At 36.7% G+C, this 18,877-nt stretch overlaps 1 protein-coding gene across 1 annotated transcript in view; it reads right to left on the bottom strand.

The window, feature by feature from the left end:
- CLTRN (collectrin, amino acid transport regulator) overlaps window positions 1-18,343 on the bottom strand; it is a 91,519-nt gene extending 73,176 nt beyond the window's left edge. Inside the window, exons 1-2 of the mRNA XM_043996778.1 lie at window positions 18,277-18,343; window positions 17,897-17,955 (exon numbers count right to left, since the gene is read on the bottom strand). Of these exons, the coding sequence (XP_043852713.1) occupies window positions 17,897-17,955; window positions 18,277-18,343 (126 nt within the window). The remainder of the gene's footprint in view (window positions 1-17,896; window positions 17,956-18,276) is intronic.
- Window positions 18,344-18,877: the final 534 nt, after the last annotated feature.

Raw genomic sequence — 18,877 nt, 5'->3', positions numbered from 1 at the left:
TTTTTTTTTTGGTTTGTTTTTTATTTTTGTTTTTTAGTGAGGCAATGAGGGTTAAGTGACTTGCCCAGGGTCACACAGCTAGTAAGTGTTAAGTGTCTGAGGCCGGATCTGAACTCAGGTACTCCTGACTCCAGGGCTGGTGCTCTATCCACTGCGCCATCTAGCTGCCCCATTTAATAAGAGTTTAATAAATTCTTGTTGACAACATGATTAGACTTCCCCAATCAATAGGCATATTTGTTTCCAAACTACCACCACAAAAAAAAATGCTACTATAAATATTTGGGTACATATCAATACTTTGTCTTACTAATGTATTTATTGGGGCCTAGTAGTGGAATCTCTGGGTCAAAGACCCAGAATTATTTGCATAATTCCAAATTGCTTTCCGAAATGTATAAATGGATAATATTTAATAAAACCTGCAAAGTGATGGCAAATGTCCCATGGCACCAGAGATTTAGAGCTGGAAGGGGCTTTGGAGGCCATCTAATCCAACCTATTCATTTTATAATTGAGGAAACTGAGACCCAGGCAATGAATTGATCGAGTCATGCAGACAATAAGCAACAAAACAAAAATTCAATCCCCACTTCCTCTGACTCCAAATCTAGTGTTTTTTTGTTTTGTTCTTTCCCCTGTGAACCAAGCTGTTCTCCTGAAGGAGTTTATTTTCAAGTTTCTACCTCTTTCTTCATCTTCAATCTAACACCTTCCTCTTTAAATATTCCTTGCACTCGCCTTTTTTTTTTTTTTATAGTGAGGCAATTGGCATTAAGTGACTTGCCCAGGGTCACACGGCTAGTAAGTGTTAAGTGTCTGAGGCCAGATTTGAACTCAGGTACTCCTGACTCCAGGGCCGGTGCTCTATCCACTGCACCACCTAGCTGCCCCCTACACTCGCCTTTTTTTAAAAAGAAAGTCTTGAACTTGAATATTTACCATCCTCTAGCCACTATCATAATCTCTTCTTTCACTGGAAAATTTGTTGAATTAGTAGTCTACACCCACTGCTTTTAACTCTTCTCACTGCCACAACCTGAGCAATCTGGGTTCTAGCATCATGATTTATCATCTCTGTCTCTGCCTCAGTCAAGAACAGAACTCACCTATAGGCCCCCATGTTCCTTCTGTGCTTACTCAGTAACTGAGAGCCAAGAGCCAGCCACACTCAGCCAGCAGTATAAAATACTGCAAAGAGCAAAGTGCCTTTGCCTGAGGATCAGCCTTCACTGTTTTATTCACTCTGAACCCTATGTGTACTTCTCTGTCTGCCTAAACTTGTATTGATGGTTTGGTCTACTTCCTGTCTGAGCTGATCTGCTTGGACATAGCCTTTTGCTTTTCAAGATCTACATTTGCCTATTCTTCCATGTGTTCCACTGGAACCTGACACCTTGTTAGACTCTGGGGATGATGCACTTGAAAGGAAAGTTACTGTGTGCTAAAGCAGAGGGTTCCCAGCTGGCCATAGCACTGATACATTAACTTCAGGGTAATAAGAGAGCTCTTGATGCAGGGAATCTGTGTAGTGTGTGTGATTGGAAGCTGGCCCCTGGGTGTTTGTGAATAGGAAGACAGAGAGTTTTTGGTTTGAGTGACTTTGTGAAAGCTGAGGAAGTCGGTACATGTGTGCCAGGGGAAAGATAATGATACGTTGAACCTGATGTGCTTAAAGGATATCAGGTTAAAACATCTACTGGGCAGGTATCAATGCAGGAATGAAACTCAGGAGAGAGACAAAGGCTCTCTCTCTTAGGAGAGACAAAATAGGGATCTGAGTCATCTTCATAGAAATAATAATTGAACTGATGGAAAGTGAAGAGGTCACCAAGAAAGGGAAAATAGATATAGTTTAGTACAGACCCTTGGTGCATACCCTAAAGTATTTTATGTTGTTCAGTTGTGTCTGACTTTTCGTGACATCCTTTGGGGTTTTCTTTGCAAACATACTAGAGGTATTTGCCATTTCCTTCTCCAGCTCATTTTACAGATGAAGAACCTGAACCAGACTGGGTTAAGTGACTTGCCCAGGATCAAACAGCTAGTAAGTGTCTGAGGCTGGATTTGAACTCAGGTCTTTCTGACTCTGAGCCAGGCCTCTATCCACTGTCCCACCCTAAAGTTAGGGGGTGAAATAAATATAATATTTCTGCAAAGGAACCTGGGAAATACTCAGATTAGTCAGAGAACCAAGGCAAAGCAGTGCCATGAAAACCCAGAGAAGAGAGTTTCCAGGAGGACGATGGCAGCAGGTCAAGAAGAATGTGGATTGAGAAAAGGCCATCATTTTGGCAAAGGGATAATGATCCCTTTTACTTTGGTGAGAGCAGTTTCAGGTGGGTGATGGAAAACAGATCACAAAGGGCTGAGGAGTGAGTCATTCAGTGAATGAGTTGGTGAAAGGAGATGAATTGGAAGCAATGAGTCTAGACAGTATTTTCTGGTTGTTAAACAGAGGAAAGATACAAGATAATTGTTTGAAAGGATAATAGGGTCAATAGAGGAAATTGTAAGGCTAGAGAAAGTCTAGTGTGTGAGGAGGCAGCAAGGAAGGAGTCTGATGGGGAGAGAATGAAGGTTAGAGAAAAGGAATGATTGTATGGTAGTCTGCTGAGGGGAGGATAGAATAGGATAAGATCAAGTCAAGTGCAGGGTCAGCCTTGACAAAAAGAGTGATGGCTTCACCAAAGACTGGAATGAAGGGAAAGCAAATGGGATATGGTATGTAGAAGGGAGAGAACATGACAGGGAAAAAGATCAGCAGGGCTAAATTGTCTTTCCAAGTGGGAGATCCTCTTGCAATATCTCTTCTTGCTCATCTTTTCATTGATAGTATATATAATATATATGTATATATGTGCATATATGTGTATGTGTATATATATATATATTTGCTGGAGAGTGTGAACTAGGTCTATGGAGGGATGCTCAGAGGTGAATCCTCATGTTATGTTACTTCAGAGCATGTTTTTGCTCTGATCTATGTCTTTGAGCTGATTATTGAAAGGTAAGTACATTGGTGGTAGTTAGTGAGCTATAGTTTTAGAAATTCTGATCTACAGAGTCCCTTAAATTTGGGGTACTCCTCTTCTGGGGAATCAAACTGGCTTGTGTGAGGTGGGAGTATGGATGAGGGTAGCCCAGAGGGGCTCACCATAGAAACAAAGAAATGAATACAAGAGACATTCTTAAGAAACAACAATAATAAAAATAGCTGATGTTTACAGCGGCTTTAAGGTTTACATACATTCTCTAGTCTGCAAAAACTCTTTGAAGTTAAGAACTAAGATTTAGGTTTTAGAATTTGAAGGGTCTTTGTGGGTCAGTCTAGTCTACCTGGTTCATTGTTTTTTTGTTTGTTTGGGGTTTTTTTGGTGGGGCAATGAGGGTTAAGTGACTTACCCAGGGTCACACAGCTAGTAAGTGTCAAGTGTCTGAGACTGGATTTGAACTCAGGTCTTCCTGAATCCAGGGCTGGTGCTTTATCCACTGCACCACCTAGCTGCCACCCCCCCCCCCCCATCCCCACCCCAACCTGGTTCATTTTAAAGAAGAGGACATATGAAACTCCTTGAATTTAAATAACTTCCCTAAGGTAACATGAGATCCACCACTTCTCATTCCCATCCTTATCATTTCTACTCCCCCCCCCCCCCGCCTCCCCCCCACCTAACTATGTCCATGCCACTCACTCCCATTGTATTCTCAAGGATACAATATTTATTAATCTAGCCTTGACAATCCTAGACTCTTTTCTCCTGCTGCTTCCAACTAATCAGTGGCCTCATGGGCCAGGGGTCTGTTGGAGACCATGACTGTTAAATTTTCAGAGTAAGTATTTTATACTTCATAAATCTGCAAATAACACACATCAAGGCTTGTTTTGTTGCTTGTTGAGATTTAAGAAAGGGATGGATCAAATGTCAATAATGCAGATTAAATTTTAAAGTGTGCAAAAACATACATTGCCCCTCTCCCAGCCAATTATTAAACATTTACCAGCAACTGTTCCCAGAAGACACTACATGTCAAGATATCCTTTCTTGTATTGGTTGTGCCTTCCGTGAAGCCCTTAAAACACCTGTCCCTAGGACCTTGCTCCCTATTGCTGATTCTAGACCTTCCCTCTTCCCCCAACAAGTGGCGACTTCTCTTTTGAGGTTCATTTCATCAGCTGAAATCCTAGGATAACTGCTGACTCTTTGAGAGTTATGATTAGTTTTATTATGCATTTCACATGTATATTTAAGGATGTCACTTTTGTACATATGCTACCATGCATATCATATTTTCTGTTTTAATTCAACTGAAAATTGGGAAGTAATATTAGTTATTCATATTGGAAGGCAAAAATTGAGCAATTATTTATTTTTCATTAACTACACAATGGAAATGAGTTTTAGAGATTTTCTACCCAGGGAACAACTCTTTTGAGAATAGATTAAGAGGATTATGACAAGTTGGCAACGACCAAAAAATTTCCAGAGGAGTTGGGAAAATGTAATCTGAAACTATTTCCCTTTCTTTCTTTCTTTCTTTCTTTCTTTCTTTCTTTCTTTCTTTCTTTCTTTCTTTCTTTCTTTCTTTTTTGAGGTGGGGGAGGGAGAAGAACACAAGGGCAATTCTGGAATTATATACAAATAGATAAAAAAATAATTTAGCTGTCTTTTCTTGCTCCTCCAAACATTCTAATTGATTTAATACTTTTTAATGCTAATAAATAATTCACTTTAGCATTATAAATAAATTCAATCTTAGGGTAACTATTACTGCTAAAAAAAACAAACAAAAAAACAAAAACTAAACTCCCAGGGCCAAGGGAAGAAACTTTCTTTTTTTTTTTACTTCCTCCAACCTCCTCCCTCTCCCCATCACTTTACCACTTGAGTTTTCTTTTTAATAACATTACAAGGCCCAATCTGAAGTCTTAAAGCAGTATTGTGGAGTTTCTTATCTTCTCATTGGGGTGGATAGTTGGTAGAAACAGATGATTCATATAAAAATGAAAATGTCACCTAACCAAAGACATTTGTCTAAAATATCTATTATTTTTCCTTAAATTCTCTTAATTTCTTCTTTTGCATATTACATTAAACTATAGTGAAAGTTTGTGGTCAGTAGGGAAAAAACCCAAACAACAACCTTGTTCTCTCTCTTTCAAACCTGTTTAGTGACATTTATACATAAACCAAAATGAGAAATGACAAAAAATAATCAATAATAAAAATAATAAATCAAAGATCTGTTATTCCCTCAACTTCTCTGTGACTTAATAGTTGATGATCTAAACAAATGGTCTCTTAACTGGTAATAGGTTCTCAGAGAAGAAACATAAAGCTGATAGATGGGACACACCCAAAGCTTTTCTAGTTTGGTCAGACCCACTGAAGTGAATGCTCTGGTAACATAGCACTGAGAACCCAGAGCTACTGACACCCCACAATTAGGTATCGGAGTAGAATATTATGGAGCAGACCAATCAGACAGAGCCAAATTATTGCTCTTGAATGTCAGTATTAGATGCCAATTAAAAACACTCCATTCTATTTAATGTGTCTACTCTATATCTATAATCTAATAATGTGATTCTTGTACTGAACATGGAAATTTTAAAACAACAAATATGTAGCATGGTTGTTTTATTTCTTGTCAAAATTTGATTTTCTCAGCACTAATAAAAACAGCTATCCATGTAACTCATTTTAATCATCCAAACGCCTAAAACCAGAAAGCAAATATACCCCCAAAATGGCTATAAATGGTGCATAAATATTTCTGAGGCATAGAGCTTTAGTGTGGCATATGAATATAGTGCAATCGGGAAGAACAAGGCTTGAAATTCACCTCTGACCCTTACCCGTGTGTGTGTGTGTGTGTGTGTGTGTGTGTGTGTGTGTGTGTGTGTGTGTGTGTGTATGTGTGTGTGTGTGTGAGAGAGAGAGAGAGACAGAGACAGAGATTTATCAAGCCCTTGAAATGTGGTGTGCACTCCAATGAGAGCAAACGCCTTAGCTTCTAAGAAGTCCAACTTCACTTTTATCTATTTCTGATTGTTAAAGGGCAACTAGGTCTTCTCTTCCTGAGTTCAAATCCAGTCTCAGACACTTACTAGCTATGTGACCCTGGGCAAGTCACTTAACACTGTTTGCCTCCGTTTCCTCATCTGCAAAAATGAGCTAGAGAAGGAAATGGCTAACCACTCCAGTGTCTTCACCAAGAAAACACCAAATAAGATCACAAAGAGTCAGACACAATTGAACAACAACAGTTGTTAGAAGGTTTTTTCCACTTCCATAATTTTGCCTAAATCTGCCTCTGCAGTTTCCATCCTTTGTTCCCAATTCTGTTCTCTAGGATGACCTAGAACAAGTCTAATACTTCTACATAACTTCCCTAAGACTTCTCTTCTCCAGATTTAAACATTCCCAGTTCCTTCAACAATCTTCATATGGCATGAATCCAAAGCAAACTCCTCTGCATGTACAAATGATCCCATTCTATCCCATCTTTTATAGTGTTGCCCCATTCTATCATTTCTCTCTCTCACTTATCTTCACTCTCTTCCTATCTCCTGTCTGCTTCTCCATAACCCATGTGAGATTTTCCCCATCCCTTAAATATGTGATTTAACAGTAGTACCAATCAGTTTTTAGACAAAAAACTGTGATTTAAAATATTTAGGCATTTTTAGCAGCTTAAGCAAATGATGATGAATTAAGAAAGATATTGCTAAGAGCAAATGCAAATGCTATATTGTCAGTTTGTCTTCTCTACAACTTACCTAGAATGCATCTATCTGACCTCCAATCGTGGTTAGGTATAACTACCAATCTTGAAGGTCAGATACCTACAATATTAACTTCTGAGCTATAAGAGACTGATCAGAGCTGGTGAGAATATGCAGAACCATGCTTAACCAACATGGTGGAAATTCTTGATGGAAGAAAATAACTCAGAGGAAAAGAGGTAAGAGAGGCATCGTCCAAGATGGCAAAGATGCATTTAGATAGATGGCTTCCTGTGTTATGAGCCTGTTACTTAGGAACAGGGCTATTTTAAGTAGAGTAAATAGAAAGGCAAGTGATTATGCTGGTATCTGACTGATGATTTCTTTCTTCCTATTTTATACTTATTGTATTTGTACCACTTGGATTGTGTTGGATTGTGGGAGGAGTCATCATGCTTAAATATACCTGGATCCTGGGGCTTGGGGTTCTGACATCCTAGACCTGAGACCAACTTTATTGTGAGGCAGGATCCCTCTCTCAATAAATCTATTTTATTTTGGCTTGGAGACTGGTTTTTTCTTTGTCTAATACTTCGACTTAGAAATTTTCTCAACACCTACAAACATCACATAATCCTCACTTGATCCATCAATCTCCACTAGCTATTGTTCCATATCTCTTTTTCCTTTTGTGGCTAAAATCCTTGGGAAAGCTGCTTATAATTGAGGTCTACACTTCCTTTCCTTTCACTCTCTTTGTAACATTCTGCAATCTGAATTCTGACCTCATTCAACAAAAACCATTCTCTCCAAAGTTTCCATTGATCTCTTAATTGCCAGATCTATTGAACATTTCATTGTTCATCTTTTTTGACCTCCCTGAAGACTTTGATACTGTTGATCATCTTCGTGATACTCTCTTCTCTCTAGGTTTCCTTTCTTTCTATCTTTATTTCTTTCTTTCTTTTTTTTGCAGGGCAATGGGGGTTAAGTGACTTGCCCAGGGTCACACAGCTAGTAAGTGTCAAGTGTCTGAGGTCGGATTTGAACTCAGGTCCTCCTGAATCCAGGGCTGGTGCTTTATCCACTGCGCCACCTAGCTGCTCCTCTCTCTAGGTTTTCAGGATACCACTCTCTCCATTTCTCCATCTACCTATTAGATCACTGCTCACTCTCCTTCATTCAGGTCATACCTGCTTACCAGGGTGGGGCAGGGGAGGACCCCAAGGCTCTCTCCTAGGCTTTCTTCTCTTCCTTCTATACTACTTAGCTTAGTAATTTTGGACATTTCAAACCGGATGTCTTGTAGACGTCTTAAACTCAAAATCTTCAAAATGACTCATCATCTTTCCTCTCAAACTCTCTCATCTTCCTAATATATTTATTAGTTTTGAGGATACCACCACCTCCCAGTCACCCAGGCTTACAACCTAGGTATCATCCGCGAATCCTCATTCTTTTCACACCCCTATATCCAATTTGCTGTCATGTTCTGTTATTTCTTCTTTTGTAACATCTCTCATATATACCCCCTTCTCTCCTCTGAACCTGCAGTCTTCCTGTTGCAGGCCCTCCCTGATCCATCACTATGCCTGGACTATTGCAATCGCCTTCTGGTTGGTCTTCTTGCCTCTGGTCTCTCCCCACTCCAGTTCATTCTCCATTCAGTCATCAAAGTGATCTTCCTGGGGGCAGCTAGGTGGTGCAGTGGATAAAGCACCGGCCCCGACTTCAGGAGGACCTGAGTTCAAATCTGGCCTCAGACACTTGACACTTACTAGCTGTGTGACCCTGGGCAAGTCACTTAACCCTCATTGCCCACCCCCCCAAAAAAACGATCTTCCTAAAACACAGATTTAAGCATGTCACTACCCTATTCAAAAAGTTTCAGTGGCTCCTTATAACCCTTCGAATCAAGTATAAAATCCTTTGCTTGGCTTTTAAAGCCCTTCCTATATTTCCAATCTTCTTACACCATATTTTTCCCAATGTATTCTTTAATCTTATGACACTGGCCTTCATGCTGTGCCTTGCACACAATATTCTATCTCCTGATGTCCAGGCATTTTCATTGATTCTTCCCCATTCCTGGGGCTGTTTCCTTCCTTTTCTCCACCTCTTATCTTCTCTGGATTCCTTCAAATCTCAGCTAATGTTGCACCTTCTGTAAGAAGCCTTTCCCAGTCCTCCTTCATCTTGGGGCCTTCCCCCTTAGATTATCTTCAACCGACTCTGTTTATATTTGGTTCAAACACAGCTGTTTGTATGTTATCTCCCCTGTTAAACTATGAGCTCCTTAATAGGAGGGCTGAGGATTTTTGTTGTTGTTGTTTTATTTTGTTTGGGGCTTTTCGTCTTTCTTTATATTCCTAATGCTTAGCATAGTACATAGCACTTAGTAGGTGTTTAATAAATGATTGTTGACTGACTGACCATTTTGACCATTATTATCCTCTATTTCTCTAATCAGTAGTGATTTAGAGAATTTTCCATTTGACTATTCATAGTTTTGATTTTTTTCTTCTGAAAGTTGCCTATTCATATCCTTTGACCATTTATCAACTGGGTAATGGCTCTTATTTTTATAAATTTGTTTTGGTTCCTTATAGATTTGAGAAATGAGGCTTTATCAAGAAACACTGTAACCCCCCCACCTGTTTGCTGCTTTCCTTCTAATTTTTGCTGCATTTGTTTGTGCAAAAACTTAAAATTTCATGTAATCGAAATCGTCTATTTTACTTCCCATGATCCTCTATCTCTTATTTGGGCATAAACTATTCCCTGATCCATAGAACTGACAGGTATATTTTTCCATGTATCTCTAATTTACCTGTGATATCACCCTTTATATCTAAATCATTTATTCATTTGACCTCATCTTGGTATTCAACATGAGATGTTGGTCTATGTTAGTTTATGCCAAACTGCTTTCCAATTTTCCCTGCAATTTTCGTAAAATGATAAGTTCTTGCCCAAAAGTTTGGATGTCTGGGTTTATCAAACACTAGATAATTATGGTCATTTACTACTGTGTATTGTCTACTAAATATACTCCTCTTATCCAACACTCTATTTCTGAGGCAGTACCAGATTGTTTTGATGATTATTACTTTGTAATATTGTTTGAAATCTGGTACTACTAGGCTGCCTTCCTTCCAATTTTTTTCATTGATTCCCCTGATGCTCTTGACTTTTTGTTTTTCAAGATGAATTTATTATTATTATTACTATTATTATTATTATTAGGTTTGGCACTGAATAGTTAAATTAACTTAGGTTGGATGGTCATTTTTACTATATTGGCTTGGCCTATCCATGAGCAATTATTATTTTTCCAAGTGTTTCAATCTGTCTTTATTTGTGTGTAAAGTGTTTGAAAAGAAATTGTGTTCATTTAGTCCCTGGGTTTGTCTTGGCAGGTAGACTTTCAAGTATTTTATATTGTCTACAGATATTTTCAATGGAATATCTCTTCCTATCTCTTCTTGCTAGGTTTTATTGATGGTATATAGAAATGCTGATGATTTATGTAGATTTATTTTATATCTTTCAAATTTGCTCAAGTTATTGTTTCAACTAGTTTTTTAGTTGATTCTCTAGGGTTCTCCAACTATATCATCATATCATCTGCAAAAAATAATAGTTCTGGTTCCTTGTTGCCTATTTTTATTCCTTCAATTTCTTTTTCTTGTCAATGCTATAGATAACATTTCTAGAACAATATTGAATAATATGGTGATAAAGGGCATCCTTATTTCACCCTGATCCTATTGGGAAGACTTTAGGTTCACCCCCATTGCAGGCAATGCTTGCTTTTTGTTTTAGATAGATATTACTTACCATTTTAAGAAAGGCTCCATTGATTCCTATGCTCTCCTAGTATTTTTAGTAGGAATAGATGTTGTATTTTGTCAAAAGCTTCTTCTGCATCTATTGATATAATCATGATTTTGTTGTTTTTGTTATTGATATGGTCAATTATACTGATAGTTTTTCTAATGTTGAACCAACCCTACATTCCTAGTACAAATTCCATCAGATCAAAGTGTATGATCTTTGTGATATATTGCTATAATCTCCTTGCTAGTATTTGATTGCATCAATATTCATTAAGGAAATTGATCTATAGTTTTCTTTCCATGTTTTTGCTCTCCCTGCTTTAGGTATCAAAACCATATTTGTGTCATAAAAGGAATTTGGTAGGACTCCTTTACCTATTTTTTCAAATAGTTTATATAGTATTGGGATTATTTTTAAAGTATTTGATAGAATTCACCTCTAAATCCATCTGCTCCTGGGGATTTTTTCTTAGGGGTTCACTGATGGTTTGTTCAATTTCTCTAAGATACAGTGATTTAAGTATTCTATTTCCTTTTCAGTTAATCTGAGTAATTTATATTTTTATTAATATTCATTAATTTAACTTAGATCATCAGTTTCACTGGCAATAATTGGGCAAAATAACTTAATAATTGCTTTAATTTTATCTTCATTGATTGTACATTTACCCTTTTCATTTTTAATAGCAATTTGGTTTTCTTCTTTCTTTTTTCAGTCAAATTAACCAATGGTTTGTCTTTTTTATTGTGTTTTTTTTTTCATAAAATCTCTAATCTCTCCTTTAATTTTCAAGATTTTCATTTTGGTGTTTAGTTGAAGATTTCTGATTTGTTCCTTTTCTATTTTTTTTAGCTGCATGCCTAGTTTATTAATATGCTCTTTCTCTCTTTTATTGATGTATAATACATTTAGAGACATAAATTTTCCCTTAAGTGTTGATTTGGCTGCTCCCACAAACTTTGGAATGTTGTCTCATTGTTGTCATTCTTGTTAATAAATTATTTATTATTTTTATGATTTGTTTCTGACCCATTCATTCTTTATGAATACATTATTTAGTTTCTAATTAATTTTTTCCAATTAATTTTTAATATATGCTTCCACAGTCTTTTATTTTTTTAATGTATTATGGCCTACAGAGGGTTCATTTAGTATTTTTGCTTTTCTGCATTTGGTTGTGAGGCTTTTATTCCCAAATATATGGTCAGTGTTTATGATGGTGCCATGTACCCTGAGAAAATGTATAGTCCTTTCTATTCCCATTTAGTCTTCTCCACAGTTTCTCCAGTTTCTCCTCTGCTCAAAAAAGAGGTCTATCATACCTAAATTTTCTAAGATTCTAGTCATCTCCTTAACTTCTTTCTTATTTATTTTGTGGTTAAATTTACCTGGCTCTGAAAGGGGAGAATAATATAATTTTACTATTTATCTCCTCCTATAATTCTTTTAACTTTTCCCTTAAGAATTTGGATACTATGCCATTTGGCACATATATGTTTATTATTGGTATTACTTCATTTTCTTATGGTGCCTTTTAGCAAGATGTAGGTTCCCTGCTTATCTCTTTCAATTGGGTCTTTTTGTTTGTTTGTTTGTTTCTTCTTTGTTATGTTCCTATTTTCAATGGTACTGGCCTAAAAACAGATTTATGGGGCATGGAATAGGAGTGCTGTTGATATCCCAGTTGATATCAAATCATCAATGACTACTCTGAATTGTAGCCATTCAACCAGTTCTGAGTATATCTAAATTATGCTACAGTTTAGCTCACATCTCTGCATCTTTTTCCAGAAGCATAGTAGAAGAAACTTCATAAAAGCTTGCTAAAAACCCAAGCAGTGTGTGTGTGTGTGTGTGTGTGTGTGTGTGTGTGTTTATATAAACACCCCCCTAGGCATTCACATGTATAGATTGGGTCCCCAGAGGGTGGCTGCTACCTTAAAATCTAGAGGTAATCCTATGGGTGGCAACTTCTACTCTTGTGGCTCATGTACCTCTACCAGAGAGCTTCCCATGAACAATTAGCCCACAGTTTTAATGAGTTCTTAGCAAAGGCATTCACTAAGATGTCTTATTAAAGAGAGTAGATACAATACAACCCCTCCACCAAAACCAGGATCTCATTCTCTCATAAATTCACATCAAGTCCATAGGAAAAGTATTAAGAATAAAATTTAGAATACAGCAATAATGAATCTCAAATATAGGATTGATATTTGGTAAATACAACTCACAAATCCTGGTAGTACAGGGCCTAAGAGTCCTTTCTCTCTTCATAGTGCCTGTATATACATTCTTAGGTACAGTATCAGCCAATCAGGTTGCTCAGCTTGACACCTAGGGTCCATTCCTTTCCAAGTCCATTTCTAGATCTCTTCTCTCTTGTAAGGGGTTATATATACTACCTGATGTTGTTTCTTCTCTCACGTGACTGACTTTTTGTATCTGTATATGTATAGAGTAGAAGTGTCTTCTCCCTAATGAAGCAGTGTCTCTTACTGGTCCAGTAGCTCCAATGACGTGACCAATCCATGGCAAGGGCATATGAAGAAAGGGAAAACATTCTCTCCACCAAAACTCCGTATCAGTCTCTTCAGACAACTTCTGTTTTTCTTCTTCTTCAGAATTGTTTCTCTTTGTTTCTTCAGAATTGCTTTATTGAGAGCTTCTCTTTCCAAGTGGATTGACTTGCCTTACAGAATTCTAGTCCCTGGGAATCCTATCTTTCCTCTGAACCCTTTGAAATCTGTGAATGATAGACTATCTCCAGCTGACCTCTCTTTTATCACAAAAGGAGGGAGTGGCTATTTCACCTTTATTACCTAAAGTTCCTACCATTTCCTCTCCAATTACTTGCCGAGGAAAATTAGATTCAGAGTAGAATTTCTCTTTCTTAGTCCCCACCACTTTCTGAAGGATGAAATTATTATTGAGATAAGTCAAACTGTTACTAGTTCCTCTGCTTTGGGCAGAGAGAGCTCCAGCAAATGTCAAGAAAACTCAAATCCCCCATCATTATTTTAGTCTACCTCTAGGCCAGGCTTGTGTTTTGTTTCCTGAACTTGTCTACTTCTTTTTTGTTTGTTTGTTTAGGTGGTGTAGGTATGCTCCAATAACAACAACAAAAATGCAGGGGGGAGTTGGACTCAATGATCTCTGAAACCCCTTCCAAATGAAATTGAAAATGATTCTAGGAATCAATGGAAATAAATCCTATGAATTTTTTCAATAAAATGGAAACAAAGGATATTATGACAAACTACATAGTAAGTTAGAAAAATCTTTTAAAAATATTTGATTCAGATAACAATGAAGGAAGCAGCATTTTCCTGTTCTAGTGTACAACTAAAAACTTTTGTAGTCAATTTGAATTCCCTAAACTTCTGAGTCCCTTTCCATATATTTTTCCTTTTTAATTTTAAAAATCAGCCTCAAGCAGCTAGATGGCACAGTGGTTAGAGCACCGGCCTTGGATTCAGGAGGACCTGAGTTCAAATCCAGCCTCAGACACTTAACACTTACTATCTGTGTGACCCTAGGCAAGTCACTTAACCCCAATTGCCTCACCCCCCCCCCCAAAAAAAATAAATAAATAATCAGTCTTTCTGGGTAAGGTCTAATTTCTTAGAAAAGAACTGAGTAATTAATTGATTCCCAAATAATGGAGATATAGTTTACCTTTGCTATATTTGTTCTGGTTTTTACCACTATTCTTTCCTGTATACTTCATTAGACTATATCACATTCCACATGTCTGCCTTCTCATCTTTTTCTCAAAGACAGATGGTTTTGTCCCCTCTAAGGATAAGCTCTTCAGTAATATTCCAGAAAACATTGATTTCCACATCTTTTGATACCAGTAAACTACAATTGTCTATTCCTCATTCACAAGCCCTACCCTTCAGTAGATTCCTTCTTCTCTATCTTCAGTCATACTAAAATAGTGCCTATCCCATATATACTTACTTTGCTTGAGCCAGCAATCCCTTTAACAACTCAATTTAATAAATATTTATTAAACACATATCGCAGAACACTGTGGTAGGTCATGGGAAAGATCAAAAGTTAGATAAGATTATATGCCACAATTTGTCCAGCCATTCCCCAAGTGATGGGCATCCCTCAATTTCCATTTCTTTGCCACCACTAAAAGAACTATTATAAATATTTTTGTACATATAGGACCTTTTCATTTTTCTTTGATCTCATTAGGATATAGATCTAGTAATGGTAATTTTGGGTCAAAGGGTATTAGGCCCAAATTTATAGACCTTTGGGCATAGTTCCATATTATTCTTCAGAATGGTTGGATCAGTTCACAACTCCACCAATAGTGCATTAGTGTTCCAATTTTTCTACATCCCCTCCATCATTTTCCTTTTCTGTCATATAAGCCAATTTGATAGGTGTGACATGATACCTCAGAATTGTTTTAATTTGTATTTCTCTAATCAATTGTTATTTAGAGCATCTTTTCATATCATTATAAATAGCTTTGATTTCTTCTTCTGAAAACTGTCTGTTTATATCCTTTGACTAGGTCACAATCTATTGACATATCTTTGATTGTTCTCTCTGTTCATCCTGCATATCTCAAACTTCACAAATCTCAATGTTTCTTCTTTTAAAAATTCTCATTCATCCCCTCATGTCTAATTAACAATGTTACCACTCCATTGTATGTTGAAGATCCCTTTGAAGCCCATGGATCCTATCCCAGAATAATGTTTTTCAGTAATTCCAGGAAATACTCAATTTCAGTTAGAGGTTGGTGAAAATAAAGATGTGATTTTTTTTCCCCATCCAAGTTCATAGATGCCCTGAAATCTATACTTAGATGTCAGGTTCAGAATACCTATGCCAGATCCATATCATCTTATTCCTGGATAGCTTGAATGACCTCCAATGTACTCTCACTGACTACAACCTCTTCTTTTTGCTCCAGTAAATACTCCTTTATTTGTAGTTTTGAGTTCCAAATTTTATTCCTCCTTTCCTCTTCTCCTTCCCTCCCTCCCCTCTCCCCTCCCTGAGGTGATAAGCAATCAGATATAGGTTATGCATGTGCAATTATGTAAAACATTTCCATATTAGTCATTTTGTATAAGAAAACTCAAATAAAAGAAAAAAATGAAAGAAAGTTAAAAACAGCATGCTTCAATCTGTGTTCAATATCAGTTCTTTCTTTGGCGGTGGATAGTTTGTGTCATCATTAGTCCCTTGGGATTGTCTTAGATCATTGTATTGCTGAGAATAGTTAAGTCATTCACAGTTCTTCATCAAATAATATTCCTGTCACTGTGCACAATGTTCTCTTGGTTCTGCTCACTTCACTATACATCAGTTCATACAAGTCCCTCCAGGACTTTCTGAAATCAGCCTGCTTGTTATTTCTTATAACACAATAATATTTCATCACCATCATACATCACAGCTTGTTTAGCCATTCTCCAATTGAAGAACATTCCTTTTATTTCCAATTCTTGGCCACCACAAAAAGAGCTGCTATAAATATTTTTATACAAATCAGTTTTTTACTCTTTTGGGGGATGTCTTTGGGATATAAACCTAGCAGTGGTATTGCGGGATCAAAAGGTATGCACAGTTCTATAGTCCTTTGGGCATAGTTCCAAATTGCTCTCCAGAATGGTTGGATCTTTTTACAACTTCACCAACCGTGTATTAGTGTCCCAGTTTTTCCACATTCCCTCCAACATACAACATTTTCCTTTTTTTTGTTATATTTTTACAACCTCTTCTACTTCTTTTTTTTTAGTGATTTTAATTTATTTATTCATTTATATATTTATTTACTTATCTATTTATTTATTTATTCATTAATTCATTCATTCATTTGTTTGTTTGGCGGGGCAATAAGGGTTAAGTGACTTGCCCAGGGTCACACAGCTAGTAAGCATCAAGTGTCTGAGGCTGGGTTTGAACTCAGGTCCTCCTGAATCCAGGGCCGGTGCTTTATCCACTATGCCATATAGCTGCCCCAACCTCTTCTACTTCTAATCTATTCAGCATATAGGTCTGTCACATGAATTTCCCTAAAACATTTCTTTAAAAACACTCACACCCAAACACTTACATTGCTTTTCTATTATATAGCCTGTCAAGCTCAAAACCCTCTGATCACGTTTTCAAGCTCTACTTTATCTATCTACCTTTACTTTCCGCTACTATACAATATCACCTTCTATTATAGTAAGTCAATCTCTCCTTTGACCTCCCCATACAACATATTTCAAAGTCTGTTATAGCTTAAAGTTGTTTATAAAAGCTTAAAACTACACTGACTTTGGAATATCCTGAATATCGCAAACTTCTATCTGCCTCTTTGTATTTGTTTGTACTATTCTCCCTGCCATGAATACTCTCCTTCCTCTATTCTGCCTCCTGAATCCTACCCATTATTCGAAATGGGGATCAATTCACTTGTCATAGAAGACGTCTTTTCTACTTACCTTTGTACACACTGGACTCCCTGTTATCTGAACAACTATACCCTTATGGTAAATACCAAAAAGGTTAATCCAGAATTGATCACTTTCATTGAGGGTTATTTTTGTTTCTCTGGTTACACTGTAAATCCTTTGAGGACTGGGATGAAGAGGGCGAGAACTGTTTTCTAATTGCCTTTGTATCACTGACATCTAGCATTGTGACAAGAATATAGTAAAAACTTAATATTTGCCAAATGACTGAATCTCATGGTTAGGTACATACAGAACACAGTCAACACATTATTAGGCACATACAAGATGCACAATAACTAATCTTTGAACAAAGTTTGGATTTTATACGTTATAGCAAAATTTTCTTAAGGTTTTTCCTAGAAAATATTTTCACTAGCTAGATCTTATAAAAATACATCCATGTATTCCAAAATGTATTATTTACATCAAATAAATTTTTATTAAACCACTGTGTTAAGTAAACAACATTGAGTACATAGGTTCACAAATTCAAAGCTAGAAGGAACTTAGAAGCCTGTTTTGTTCAACCCTCCTCATTTCACAGACAGGGAAACTGAGGCTTAGGACACTAAAGTTACTTGTTCAAAGTCACTGAAGATACAGCTTACAGAGCCAGAATTTGAAGCCAGATCTTTGGATTCTATATAAAGTATTCTTTGCACTGTGTCAAACTATTTATTATTTTCTACTACCCTAATTTAAGAGTGTTGTGAAATAATTTCTCATGAACAATTTATTACAGTTTGCAATGTCTACATAAGATATCGCCATGTAAGGGTTGCTACTTAAAACACCATTTTATGACGTAACTGAAAGAAAGAATATAATAAAATGTTCAACTTACGGCTTTATCTCCCAGAGCAGTTTTGAGACTAAGTCTCACTTTAAAAGCATTTTTTGAATCTGCCATAGAGAAAGAGAACAACTCATAAGAAAACTTTCAAACAATGAACAATACATGTTTGAGTCAAATACACTTGAAACAAAAAGAAAACACATCAACATTCCTGGAATGCAACACTCCACGATAGATTTTTCACTGGAAGTTTTCTTAGAATTATTGTAGACCACCAGTTTTAAATTTTGTTTAGGACTCATAAAATAAACATAGGCTATGCTATAAGATACATGAAGATTTACTGAAGTAGACGGATTATCAAGCTAGAAAATATGTTAATCATTGAGAAAGCTGTTATCTTATTTTCAAGACTCAAGGAAGCTTACCTGGTTGACAGAGCTGAGCATGAATAACAGTAACCAGGGACAAGATAGGAAACAAAGCCACTAACATCCTGTCAGAATGGTAACCTTAAGGCAAACAGAAAAAAAACTACCACTGTAAGGCAGTATTAAACTTTCTGTGACCTAGGATTAGAACATCAGCCCAACAAATAAGCCACCAACTAAAAGGTTTAATAATTAACCCATATCACTTCAGCTAATACAGTTATAGAAGCAGACCATCCCCTGTCAGTTATTTACTAAAATCTGTTTGGAAAAAGGAGATGGGTTTTTCTTCCCAAACTCTACTCTAAAAAAAAAAAAAAAACATTTCTTGTGCTGACCAAAATTCTTTATCCTTATCTTTTTAACTCATGGTCCCAGTCTATGTATATAGCAAAGAAAAGAACCCTATTATAAAATTTCCTTGGATTCAGCTTGGTTTTGAGGGTTAAGATAGTTTGCTATTAGATAGGACATGTGAATTTACCAAATTCACTCTCACTTTTTCTTTGCTGAATGAAGAACGACATTTCCATGAATGTGTTCATCTCAGTCCTTACCACCACAAACCACAACCTCAGGAAAATGTTCATTTCAGAGA

This window comes from Dromiciops gliroides, chromosome 3, assembly GCF_019393635.1.
Source record: "Dromiciops gliroides isolate mDroGli1 chromosome 3, mDroGli1.pri, whole genome shotgun sequence".
NCBI lineage: Eukaryota > Metazoa > Chordata > Mammalia > Microbiotheria > Microbiotheriidae > Dromiciops > Dromiciops gliroides.
The sequence above is the reverse complement of the archived record's forward strand: the minus strand, read 5'-3'. Positions and strand labels throughout refer to the sequence as shown.